The 14,053-nt window shown below is 42.8% G+C and overlaps 1 protein-coding gene across 2 annotated transcripts in view; it reads right to left on the bottom strand.

The window, feature by feature from the left end:
• MBOAT2 (membrane bound glycerophospholipid O-acyltransferase 2) overlaps positions 1-14,053 on the bottom strand; it is a 254,036-nt gene that overhangs the window by 73,323 nt on the left and 166,660 nt on the right. For both annotated transcript variants that reach the window (XR_012318348.1, XM_073674185.1), the window contains exons 5-6: positions 10,943-10,998; positions 3,257-3,311 (exon numbers count right to left, since the gene is read on the bottom strand). Coding sequence is in view for 1 of the 2 variants with exons in the window: in XM_073674185.1 (XP_073530286.1) it covers positions 3,257-3,311; positions 10,943-10,998 (111 nt within the window). In the remaining variant the exon portion in view is untranslated. The remainder of the gene's footprint in view (positions 1-3,256; positions 3,312-10,942; positions 10,999-14,053) is intronic.

Raw genomic sequence — 14,053 nt, 5'->3', positions numbered from 1 at the left:
GTTTGAAAAATCATGTGATGCTTCTCTAATTCGTGTAATTAACAGCACCTGTAACTTACCTGTGGCACCTAACAGGTGTTGGCAATAACTAAATCACACTTGCAGCCAGTTAACATGGATTAAAGTTGACTCAACCTCTGTCCTGTGTCCTTGTGTGTACCACATTGAGCATGGAGAAAAGAAAGAAGACCAAAGAACTGTCTGAGGACTTGAGAAACCAAATTGTGAGGAAGCATGAGCAATCTCAAGGCTACAAGTCCATCTCCAAAGACCTGAATGTTCCTGTGTCTTCCGTGCGCAGTGTCATCAAGAAGTTTAAAGCCCATGGCACTGTGGCTAACCTCCCTAGATGTGGATGGAAAAGAAAAATTGACGAGAGATTTCAACGCAAGATTGTGCGGATGGTGGATAAAGACTCGACTAACATCCAAACAAGTACAAGCTGCCCTGCAGTCCGAGGGTACAACAGTGTCAACCCGTACTATCTGTCGGCGTCTGAATGAAAAGGGACTGTATGGTAGGATACCCAGGAAGACCCCACTTCTTACCCTGAGACATAAAAAAGCCAGGCTGGAGTTTGCCAAAACTTACCTGAGAAATCCTAAAACGTTTTGGAAGAATGTTCTCTGGTCAGATGAGACAAAAGTAGAGCTTTTTGGGAAAAAGCATCAACATAGAGTGTACAGGAAAAAAAAAGAGGCATTCAAAGAAAAGAACACGGTCCCCACAGTCAAACATGGCGGAGGTTCCCTGATGTTTTGGGGTTGCTTTGCTGCCTCTGGCACTGGACTGCTTGACCGTGTGCATGGCATTATGAAGTCTGAAGACTACCAACAAATTTTGCAGCATAATGTAGAGCCCAGTGTGAGAAAGCTGGGTCTCCCTCAGAGGTCATGGGTCTTCCAGCAGGATAATGACCCAAAACACACTTCCAAAAGCACTATAAAATGGTTTGAGAGAAAGCACTGGAGACTTCTAAGGTGGCCAGCAATGAGTCCAGACCTGAATCCCATAGAACACCTGTGGAGAGATCTCAAAATGGCAGTTTGGAGAAGGCACCCTTCAAATATCAGGGACCTGGAGCAGTTTGCCAAAGAAGAATGGTCTACAATTCTAGCAGAGCATTGTAAGAAACTCATTGATGGTTACCGGAAGCGGTTGTTCACAGTTATTTTGGCTAAAGGTTGTGCAACCCAGTATTAGGCTGAGGGTGCCAATACTTTTGTCCGGCCCATTTTTGGAGTTTTGTGTGAAATGATCAATGATTTGATTTTTGCTTCATTCTCTTTTGTGTTTTTTCCATTGAAGACAAATTAAATGAAGATAATAATACCAAAGAATTTGTGATTGCAATCATTTTCAGGAAGAAACTGAGTATTATCTGACAGAATTGCAGGGGTGCCAATACTTTTGGCCACCACTGTAGATAGATAGATAGATAGATAGATAGATAGATAGATAGATAGATAGATAGATAGATAGATAGATAGATAGATAGATAGATAGATAGATAGATAGATACAATAAATAGATGGATAGATAGATAGATAGATAGATAGATAGATAGATAGATAGATAGATAGATACAATAAATAGATGGATGGATAGATAGATAGATAGATAGATAGATGCAATAGATAGATAGATAGATGCAATAGATAGATAGATAGATAGATAGATATTGGATAGATAGATAGATAGATAGATAGATAGATAGATAGATATTGGATAGATAGATATGGGATAGATAGATAGATAAATAAATAAATAATAGATAGATTTGGATATAGATTATATATGGATTGATAATATACATATTAGATAGATCTTATCTATCGTATAATTCATATCTTTTCTATCTTATCTATCCATATTATCTAATATCTATCATATTCATATTATCTTATCTATCACTCTTTCTATCTTTCTATGAATCTATGTTGCTATCTATCAAGGAAATGAAGCGCAGGAATCCACCTTTCTGTATATGGGAGAAATCAATGCAGCTAGTTTCCTCTCTCCAGCTCAGAGTCAACTGCACATTAAGGGTATGTGCGCACGATCAATATTTTGTGCAGAAATTTCTGCATCGTTTCTGCACCTCTTGGCAGCAAAAACACTGCGGAAATTCCATTTTTGGTGCGTTTTAACAATACATTACATACGGAATACGCAGGCAAAAACGCACAAAGAATTGACATACTGCAGATTTAAACGCACATGAAATCCTGTCAGGAAAATTCCTGATCATATGCACAGATCTTCAAAATTCTCATAGGCAATGCTGGCATAAGGATTAACATGCGTTTTTGGGGCCAATTATACATGGAAAAAAAACGCAGAAAAAAATGCACTGTGTGCACATAACCTAAGAGGTATAGCCTGCCCGGGAGAATATAATACATAAAATAGCCAGAAATAGTGTTCTTTCCATGAGAGAAAAGCCGATGTCAGAGATCAGCCAAGTGTTAATGTTTATGGGGGCCATGTGAGATAGGTGTACAGACAGCTGAAAACACAGCAGAGACAAAAAAAATAGTGTTTCCCTGACAGATGCAAATTATCTCTTCATAGAGGAAGAGGACTAGAACTCTAGCGCCACCTATAGGAAGTAGCAATCCTAACAGTCAATAACAACTCTCTAACGAGCCTTGTCACATGACTTAGGATAAAAGGCAAAACCAAAATCTCAATTTGCAGACACTGTGTTTCGGGGAACTGCCCCTCATTAGGGCAAAGTGTGAGATCTGGTTGGCATATTTCCCAGAGCAGCATTGTGACTATTATCCTAAGTCATGTGACAAGGCTCGTTAAAGGGTTGATATTGACTTTTAGGATTGCTACTTCCTATAGGTGGCACTAGAGTTCAAGCTCTCTTCCTCTCTCAAGAGACAATTTGCATATTTCCCAGAGGAGCATTGTGGCTTAAAAGTCTCCTCACCTTGACAGGCTTAACATGTCACTATGCTCCTGCTTTGGAGGTGGATGTGGCTTCCTGACCTCTTGGGCCTCTGTGCGGCTGCACAGGTTGTACCAATGATATTTCCACCACAGTCCTGGGGCTCCCAAGCAATATTAGTAACAGGACCCCCGACTATCCATGTGCCATTTATAATATCGGCATGTTCTTATCTGTCAGGAGTCTCTAGGTGACGTCATTAGCACCCCCTATAGTTATATAGATTTATCATAAATCAGATCAAAAGTCATGAAAAGCAAAATACTAATCAAATTATAAAAAGTAATTTCTTCTTACCTGACGGCCAGTCTTCTCTGACTTGGGGTCAGTGTTTCTTCTTTACAAAAGACTCCTTAAAGAGATGGAATGAAAAGAAAAATACATAAAAGGGCCGGTCACGGTCCACCCTCCACAACCATCAGCCACCTACATAAACAGCAGAAACCTTAGAAAACAGTAGGAATGCTCTGGATCTCCAGCTGCTGTGGGACTACACCTCCCAGCATGCTTTTTCTGCCAGTGCAGCTGGTAATCCACAGGTTGATTATCTCCTGTTAGAATCTGGTATATAGTACGGAGCAATTGCTCATTAATCATGCCAGTGTGTAATTAGCAAGTGACGGTGGAAAGCATCCTAAATGACAGGGAAAAACTGCACATTTCCATGTGTAATTACATTTGCAAGCGCTGAATAAAGAGAGGAGCTTAGAAATTCTGAAGATGTTCAATGAAGATACAGAAAGCTGTGGAAGTTGTTTCACAGACTGCGTAGTGCAGTCACACGGTATAAAATGAACGAGGAGATGCGTTACACAGTTTGCGTGTCCATCCATCCCATGACACCGCCATATATTGTATATCTGTATATCCATCAAATATCTATGACTCCAAACACATGAAGCCATGTAAGGGAGCAATCAGGTGGCCATATAAATCAGAAGGCAGTGCTCAGACTGGCCGGCGGCTCTACCCACCCGATCTTGACAGCTGCATAGAAATACATGAAGCTGTCATGCTCAGGTGGGGAGAGCTGCCGGCCAGTCCATACACTGCGTTACAATTAATACGGCCACCTGACTTCACCCATAAGGGTGTGTATCCATCAGTGAGTCCTAGCTTTCCATCAATTCCCTTAAAGAGGTATTCCAGTACCAAGAATTTATTGTTCCTCTGGCTCCAAATTCTATTTGGGCACAAAATTTCATTTTCCGCTCCCCTACTTCAACTGCTTCTTCTTAGAGCAGCGCAAGGGTGCGTTAGGAGCCTGCGGCCGACATGCCGGATGACTAAAGCAGCCAAGGTTTGCTTTGACATCTCGTTTGACTCCGCTTCACCGTAGGTTCCCAAGCAGAGCGTAGTCAAGAAGATTTGATTATCGGTTGTTGCGTTGTGCAAAGGCAGTAACCGAAATGACAAAGCTTACTTCATTAAACTGAGAGCTTTGTCATCTTAGTCACTGCCTATGCAGAGCGCAGCAGCCGTTGTCAAACTCATCTTGACTGCTGCACTCTGCAAAGGTAGCAAATGAGATTACAAAAGCTGCACTGTGTTCTCCCACAGCTCATTGCTTCTCCTTTCACTTGTAATTTTGTGAGGAGACTGAGACCTATTGGGAGAGTTGTCCCAAACGTAAAAAAAATATCCCCTGCAAAAAAGAAATAAAAGCTCTAATAAACTAATAGATGTCTTAGAGCTGATGAGGCTAGTGTACTTACTTTGATAAGGCATATCAGAATGGCTGTATGATTCTTTTTGAAAGTTTTTTTTCCTGATATTAAAATCTCAACGGGATTCATAAAATGCTAATCTTAAAGAGGGCTTCTAGTTTAGGAAAACCTCTGCCCCTCCCGGCTGTAGTTTGTTTTAAAAACAAAACAAGCTGTGCTTTACTCATTCTCCCCAGGTCCAGCGCCGAGTCTTACCCACTTTTCCCAGTGTCTGTTATTGCCTGCAGTGCTGGTGTTACGTGTACAGCGCTGCAGCCAGTCAGAGGCTCCATACGAGTTGACGGCACGAGCTGCTTAGAGTCGCTGAGCTCACTGAGAGGCTGCAGAGTGTCTTTCCTTACCTTTACTCTTAGACTGACCTATGTGCAACAGCGGGACAAATTATGGGGAACAGGCTACTGTGCCTTCTTGGGAGAGATTAAAAGGGTTTAAAGGTGGGAATCAATATGAGTCAATGCGATGAAGGGGGGGGGTACAATTGTCTTTAGGAATTCTAGATATTTAGGATAAGATTTACATTTCTTCAGTGTACCTAGACATGTCACATGATATGTTGGACTCTGTTTTGGGAAGATGCCAGAAAATTATCCAGTGTGTTTTTTATTTTTTGTATATTTTATGAATTAATGTGGTTTTCCCCATATAATAAAGAGAAGGTATCTGTCAGAAAAGCCGCTGCCAGAAAACCCTGGCAGTGTCTTATTTCCCATAAGAAAAAAGGACTGGGCATGTAGAAATTCAACATGTCCAATCTTTCTTTCCACCTACATCTGCCATCTAGGGAGTGTCAGGACATCTCCATACATATTAGAGGGTCATCTGAGGGTCTTCTGACATCAGCCAACATAATGTGTATAGGCACCTAAACTACAGTATCAACCGAGCCCCCACAATGCACTGATCTCTGGCAAGCGGAAACCAGCAGTTCTATAAATCATTTAATCAGTATTATGCACAACAAAATTCAGTCTACAAAATTTGGTGAACACTGTCCATTAACCACCGGCGCTGTAGTTAATACCAGCGCTAGGCTCATTGTTGCCATCTATCTGTGTGCATTCAATTTCATGGCTTTCCTACAGTCCATGCTCCTCCTGCCTTGTGTTACTGACATACCCCTGTGGGTTCTACGTAGTTTGGGGGCCGCTTTGTTGAGCTGATAAATTAATGTTGAGCTGTAGACCAGTCGTCTCGTGGGGATTGTGATGTCTCGCTAGAAATAGCACCTCTGATAAACATGTTTATGAAAAGTTTGAGGATGTTGAATTGATATTGTCATTGTACAGCGATAACAAGACTATAGAAGAGAACGCAGGTCCTGGGCTGGGGGTCCGCAGGGTGCTGAAACGTTACTTTCTTCTGGGCACATTGTGTATAAATAAATCAGAAGTAATAATTAGTTGTTTTCTCATCTCAGGAAGCAATGACAAATCGCTAGGATATGCTGCCATGATCGGTACAACCGTGCAGGTCCAACTTCAAGGACCCCCATAATCCTGAGAATTAAGGGGCAACGGCAGAGCTTCAGGACAGTCTTTTCTCTGCACAGGAGGGGCGCTTTTGACATCTCACTGCAATACGGATTCATTCAAGTTGAGGGGGTTTGTAATTTCGTGCAAAGTAGAGTGACCAGGTTTGATGTGTCCCCTTCTCTCAAAGCTCAGACCCTTAGCGATCATTAAAGGGATTTTTGGGCAAATAAAGATCTAGTTGTCCCTGCTATGAGCACCAAACCCTTCTGGTACCTTTATTATTCAATACAAGTTTTTTTATAGTCCTCTGAAGCCATTACTGTTTTCTGTTATTGTTCCTGTATTGTAGGTCTTTCCTTCAGGTGCCTCTAGACTACATTTTTCAAGAGACAGCTGTAATCACCCACAGCTTACCCACTCCCACACTCAGCGACCACCCACCTTGAAAGTGCCATCTTGAGACTCCTATACAGTCTCAGGATGGCTAAATCACTGCTCATATTCCTTGGTTCCTAGTATGCAGATATTCTCATACAGTTTCAAGTTTACAGAACCTCCTGCCTTCTCTTGTCTGACTGAGTGTGGCGCCATTCACCAACACAATGCCCACAATGGTAATTAAATTTGACTACCCTGTTTTCCCTATACATACAGTACAGACCAAAAGTTTGGACACACCTTCTCATTTAAAGATTTTTCTGTATTTTCATGACTATGAAAATTGTACATTCACACTGAAGGCATCAAAACTATGAATTAACACATGTGGAATTATATACTTCACAAAAAAGTGTGAAACAACTGAAAATATGTCTTATATTCTAGGTTCTTCAGAGTAGCCACCTTTTGCTTTGATGACTGCTTTTCACACTCTTGGCATTCTCTTGTTATGCTTAAAGAGGTAGTCACCGGAAATGGTCTTCCAACAATGTTGAAAGAGTTCCCAGAGATGCTTAGCACTTGTTGGCCCTTTTGCCTTCACTCTGCGGTTCAGCTCACCCCAAACCATCTCGATTGGGTTCAGGTCTGGTGACTGTGGAGGCCAGGTCATCTGGCGTAGCACCCCATCACTCTCCTTCTTGGTCAAATAGCCCTTACACAGCCTGGAGGTGTGTTTGGGGTCATTGTCCTGTTGAAAAATAAATGATGGTCCAACTAGCATGCCGCTGCAAGATGCTGTGGTAACCATGCTGGTTCAGTATGCCTTCAATTTTGAATAAATCCCCAACAGTGTCACCAGCAAAGCACCCCCACACCATCACACCTCCTCCTCCATGCTTCACGGTGGGAACCAGGCATGTAGAGTCCATCCGTTCACCTTTTCTGCGTCGCACAAAGACACGGTGGTTGGAACCAAAGATCTCAAATTTGGACTCATCAGACCAAAGCACAGATTTCCACGGGTCTAATGTCCATTCCTTGCGTTCTTTAGCCCAAACAAGTCTCTTCTGCTTGTTGCCTGTCCTTAGCAGTGGTTTCCTAGCAGCTATTTTACCATGAAGGCCTGCTGCACAAAGTCTCCTCTTAACAGTTGTTGTAGAGATGTGTCTGCTGCTAGAACTCTGTGTGGCATTGACCTGGTCTCTAATCTGAGCTGCTGGTAACCTGCGATTTCTGAGGCTGGTGACTTGGATAAACTTATCCTGAGAAGCAGAGGTGACTCTTGGTCTTCCTTTCCTGGGCGGTCCTCATGTGAGCCAGTTTCTTTGTAGCGCTTGATGGTTTTTGCAACTGCACTTGGGGACACTTTCAAAATTTGCCCAATTTTTCGGACTGACTGACCTTCATTTCTTAAAGTAATGATGGCCACTCGTTTTTCTTTACTTAGCTGCTTTTTTCTTGCCATAATACTAATTCTAACAGTCTATTCAGTAGGACTATCAGCTGTGTATCCACCAGACTTCTGCACAACACAACTGATGGTCCCAACCCCATTTATAAGGCAAGAAATCCCACTTATTAAACCTGACAGGGCACACCTGTGAAGTGAAAACCATTTCCAGTGACTACCTCTTGAAGCTCATCAAGAGAATGCCAAGAGTGTGCAAAGCAGTCATCAAAGTAAAAGGTGGCTACTTTGAAGAACCTAGAATATAAGACATATTTTCAGTTGTTTCACACTTTTTTGTTAAGTATATAATTCCACATGTGTTAATTCATAGTTTTGATGCCTTCAGTGTGAATGTACAATTTTAATAGTCATGAAAATACAGAAAAATCTTTAAATGAGAAGATGTGTCTAAACTTTTGGTCTGTACTGTATATTTAGTGATTTTTAAAATATATATATATATATATATATGTTTATATCTAAATCTATATATACATAAATGTATAGATATACATCTATATAGATGATATATACTACTCTATATATATTAGTGTGTGTATGTACATAACACAGGTGCATATATACAACGCCAAGAATGGGCAACCAAAGATTGTGTTCTAGGCCCTTACACTGCCTACATCATGCTGAGGTCACTGAGGTCTGGAAACCCACAGCCACCCCATTATGAGAAGTCTAGGCTCAGACTGTCAATCATAACAGGTCCATACTAAGCCAGCTCCCTTCTCTGTCAATGCGTATGCATAGTAAGTGAATGGGGCTGGCTGACTGGTTCATTCAATAGCTGCACAAGTCAGCCTGTTCCCCTTACACATGGCACTGATGACATACCCTATATACAGGGCCGGTGTCAGCACCGGTGCACCCGGGCAAGTGCCGTGACCCGTGAGCGGAGGAGAACGGTGTAAGCCCTTGCTTACCCCCGCTTGCTCAGGGCCCCGGCACAATGCTTACCCCTCCCCGTGCCTCCGCAGAAGCTCAGGTCTCTTCCGCGTCCTCTGACTATGATGTCTCAGGTCAGAGAGCGCGGTGACGTCTTTCCACCGCGCTCTCTCCTGAGCCGTCACAGGCAGCGCAGAGCGGGAAGACGCCGGCGACGCTGAGGAGTCCGGAGCAGCGGCAGCAGGTGAGGAGGAGTGAGGTGAGTATTTGACTTTTTATTTTTTTTAATGTATGGAGGCATTATATGCGGGGGGTGACATCCTGCAAGGGGCATTAAAAGGGGGGGAAGTGACATCCCGCATGGGGCATTAAAAGGGGGGAGTGACATCCTGCATGGGGCATTATAAGGGAGGGGGGGTGACATACTGCAAGGGGAATTATAAGGGAGGGGGGAGAGGTGACATCCTGCATGGGGCATTATAAGGGTGGGGGGGAGGTGACATCCTGCATGGGACATTATAAGGGAGGGGGGGTGACATCCTGCATGAGGCATTATAAGGGAGGGGGGGAGGTGACATTCTGCATGGGGCATTATAAGGGAGTGGGGGAGAGGTGACATCCTGCATGGGGCATTATAAGGGGGGGGAATGAGATCCTGCATGGGGCAATATAAGGGAGGGGGAAGTGTGACATCCTGCATGGGGCATTATAAGGGAGGGGGGTGTGTGACATCCTGCATGGGGCATTATAAGGGAGGGGGGTGTGACATCCTGCATGGGGCACTATAAGGGAGGTGACATAATGCATGGGGTATGATAAGGGGGGGTTGACATCCTGCATGGGGCATTATAAGGGGGGGGGGTGACATAATGCATGGGCCATTATAAGGGGGGGTGACATCCTGTATGGTTCATTATAAGGGGGTGGGGGTGACATCCTGCATAGGGCATTATATGGGGGGGCGACATCCTGCATGGGCCATTATAAGGGGGGGTGACATCCTGCATGGGGCATTATAAGGGGGGTGACATAATGCATGGGGCATTATAAAAGGTGGTGACATAATGCATGGGGCATTATAAGGGGGATGACATCCTGCATGGGGCATTATAATTGGGGGGGTGACATCCTGCATGGGGCATTATATGGGGAGAACAGCCTGCATGGGGCATTATGTGGGGGGAACAGCCTGCATAAGGCCTTATGTGGGGGGGGATCAGCCTGCATGGAGCATTATGTGGGGGCCAGTATTCTATATGGAGCGTTATATGGGGGCCAGTATCCTGTATGGAGCGTTATAAGGGGGCCAGTATCCTGTATGAAGCGTTATATGGGGCTCAGTATTCTGTATGGAGCATTATTTGGGGGCCAGTATTCAGTATGGAGCATTACAAGGGGGCCATTATCCTGTACGGAGCGTTATATGGGGGCCAGTATCCTGTATGGAGCATTTTATGGGGGCCAGTATTCTATATGGAGCGATTCCCCGGTTTCTGAGCTACTGTGGAATTTACAATAGATATCGGTCATGTAATGTAAGAAGTGAAATCTTTGGCCTTGTACTATATATATATTTCTCTGCGGTATCTCTGCATCATGAATTGTGGTATGTGTTAAAGGGGCCCACTGAGACTCTTTCACCCAAGGCCCACAAAAACCTGGAGCCGGCCCTGCCTATATTGGTAACATTTTCAAAAACAGGCAAAAGTGTAGCTGACAAGACTAACACGGACTGGGGGTGAAACAGTAAATTACATTAGCAATTTATATAGAATTCCATAAAGAACACATCTAAACATTTTGTGGACAACCTCTAGAATTGCTCAAAATCTCCAAAACTGTAATTAAAATGAATTATTAATAGTTATTCTGTTAGGTTTAAAGAAAACATATATTCAATAGAAATCACATAATCATATTTCATATGTAAAGCGCCATGGAATAAATGGTGCTATAATAATAAATAATAATAATATAACAGGGATATGACATTACCATCAATATACTTGAAAACAAACACTCATTAAAGTATAACATAAATATGTCATCTTACCATCTCGGATTTCAAAAGCCAAGCTTGTTATTTTCTGTGTAATAATCATCATTGGCCTTTAGATAAAGAAAATAAGTGAAACAATTTTACAATAATAAAAATGAACATAAAATTAAAACACTAAATTATGAAAAATGCACTCAAAATGGAACCAGGCAAACTAAAATGTGATGAAGATATAACGTTATGCACGCTGCTTGGTGAGTCTACATATAATAGTTCTCATATATAATAAATACTATTGATCTTTTATACACTGCTCAAAAAAATAAAGGGAACACTTAAACAACAGAATATAACTCCGAGTAAATCAAACTTCTGTAAAATCAAACTGTCCACTTAGGAAGCAACACTGATTGACAATCAATTTCACATGCTGTTGTGCAAATGGAATAGACAATAGATGGAAATTATTGCCAATTATCAAGACAACTGGTTCTGCAGGTGGGGACCACAGACCACATCTCAGTACCAATGCTTTCTGGCTGATGTTTTGGTCACTTTTGAATGTTGGTTGTGCTTTCACACTCGTGGTAGCATGAGACGGACTCTACAACCCACAGAAGTTGCTCAGGTAGTGCAGCTCATCCAGGATGGCACATCAATGCGAGCTGTGGCAAGAAGGTTTGCTGTGTCTGTCAGCGTAGTGTCCAGAGGCTGGAGGCGCTACCAGGAGACAGGCCAGTACACCAGGAGACGTGGAGGGGCCGTAGGAGGGCAACAACCCAGCAACAGGACCGCTACCTCCTCCTTTGTGCAAGGAGGAACAGGAGGAGCACTGCCAGAGCCCTGCAAAATGACCTCCAGCAGGCCACAAATGTGCATGTGTCTGCACAAACGGTTAGAAACCGACTCCATGAGGATGGTATGAGGGCCCGACGTCCACAGATGGGGGTTGTGCTCACAGCCCAACACCGTGCAGGACACTTTGCATTTACCACAGAATACCAGGATTGGCAAAGTCGCCACTGGCGCCCTGTGCTCTTCACAGATGAAAGCAGGTTCACACTGAGCACATGTGACAGACGTGACAGAGTCTGGAGACGCCGTGGAGAGCGATCTGCTGCCTGCAACATCCTTCAGCATGACTGGTTTGGCAGTGGGTCAGTAATGGTGTGCGGTGGCTTTTCTTTGGAGGGCCGCACAGCCCTCCATGTGCTCGCCAGAGGTAGCCTGACTGTCATTAGGTACCAAGATGAGATCCTCAGACCCCTTGTGAGACCATATGCTGGTGCGATTGGCCCTGGGTTCCTCCTAGTGCAGGACAATGCCAGACCTCATGTGGCTGGAGTGTGTCAGCAGTTCCTGCAAGATGAAGGCATTGAAGCTATGGACTGGCCCGCCCGTTCCCCAGACCTGAATCCGATTGAGCACATCTGGGACATCATGTCTTGCTCCATCCACAAACGTCACGTTGCACCATAGACTGTCCAGGAGTTGGCGGATGCTTTAGTCCAGGTCTGGGAGGAGATCCCACAGGAGACCATCCACAACCTCATCAGGAGCATGCCCAGGCGTTGTAGGGAGGTCATACTGGCACATGGAGGCCACACACAATACTGAGCCTCATTTTGACTTGTTTTAAGGACATTACATCAAAGTTGGATCAGCCTGTAGTGTGTTTTTCCACTTTAATTTTGAGGGGGACTCCAAATCCAGGCCTCCATTGGTTAATAAATTTGATTTCCATTGATGATTTTTGTGTGATTTTGTTGTCAGCACATTCAACTTTGTACAGAACAAAGTATTCAATGAGAATATTTCATTCATTCAGATCTAGGATGTGTTATTTGAGTGTTCCCTTTATTTTTTTGAGCAGTGTATTATTGAAAGACAGATTTGAAAATTCTACGTCCTTCCCAGAACTGCGGGCCATACAGAGGATCATCTGTCCAGAACTGTAAGATATACATTAGAGCATCTTCCAGAAATATAAAATGTACAGAAGATCCTATCTAAGATCCAAAAAACCTACAAGACATACAGAAGATAACCTCCTCAGAACTATAAGATATACAGTTCATCTCCCAGAAACTACAAGACATACTGGAGATACCTTCTCCAGAACTATAAGATGTATAGAAAGTCCTCTCCTTGAAACTACAAAACATACTGGAGATCGTCTCTCCGGAACTATAAGATGTTCAGGAGATCCTATCTTAGGAACTATAAGATATATAAAATAGCATCTCCTCAGAACTATAAGATGTACAGGAGATCTTCCCAAAACTGTAAATTGTTCATAAGATCCTTCCCCCAAAACTACTACATACAGAAGATCCTTTCCCCAGAACTATAAGATATACAGCAGATCTGCTTACCAAATCTGTAATTTGTTCATAAAATCCTTCCCCCGAAATTACTACATTCAGAAGATTATTTCCCCAGAACTATAAGATGTACAGCAGATCTTCTCCTCAGAACTACAAAACATACTGTAGATCAGCTTCACAGAACTGTAAGATGTTCATAAGATCCATGCCCCGAAACTACAAAACATACAGAAGACCTTTTCCACTGGAACTGTAGGATCTACAGCAGATCCTCTTCCTAAAACTACAAGATGATCCATCCCCCAAAACTACAAGACATAGGGAAGTATAAGATGTACATAAGATCCTCTCCCAGAAACTACAAAACATATAGAAAATCCTTTCTCCAGAACTAGTAGATTCTTAGAGAAAATCTTCTGTAAATCCTAAACATATACAGACAATCCTCACCCTAGAGTAGAGGCCATGCAGAAGATCCTTTCTCTTGTCACATTGATTATATAAAGGTCATACAAACCCAATCCCCAAAATTCACATTGGTCATTCAGAATACAGTGGGTACGGAAAGTATTCAAACCCCTTTACATTTTTCACTCTTTGTTTCATTGCAGCCATTTGGTAAATTTTAAAAAGTTCATTTTTTTCTCATTAATGTACACTCTGCACCCCATCTTGACTGAAAAAAAACAGAAATGTAGAAATTTTTGCAAATTTATTAAAAAAGAAAAACTGAAATATCACATGGTCATAAGTATTCAGACCCTTTGCTCAGTATTGAGTAGAAGCACCCTTTTGAGCTAGTACAGCCATGAGTCTTCTTGGGAATGATGCAACAAGT

Source organism: Phyllobates terribilis, unplaced genomic scaffold, assembly GCF_046119375.1.
Source record: "Phyllobates terribilis strain yellow unplaced genomic scaffold, ASM4611937v1 Scaffold_3__8_contigs__length_932513732, whole genome shotgun sequence".
Classification (NCBI taxonomy): Eukaryota; Metazoa; Chordata; class Amphibia; order Anura; family Dendrobatidae; genus Phyllobates; species Phyllobates terribilis.
Note: the sequence above shows the minus strand (reverse complement) of the source record. Positions and strands in the feature narration are given on the sequence as shown.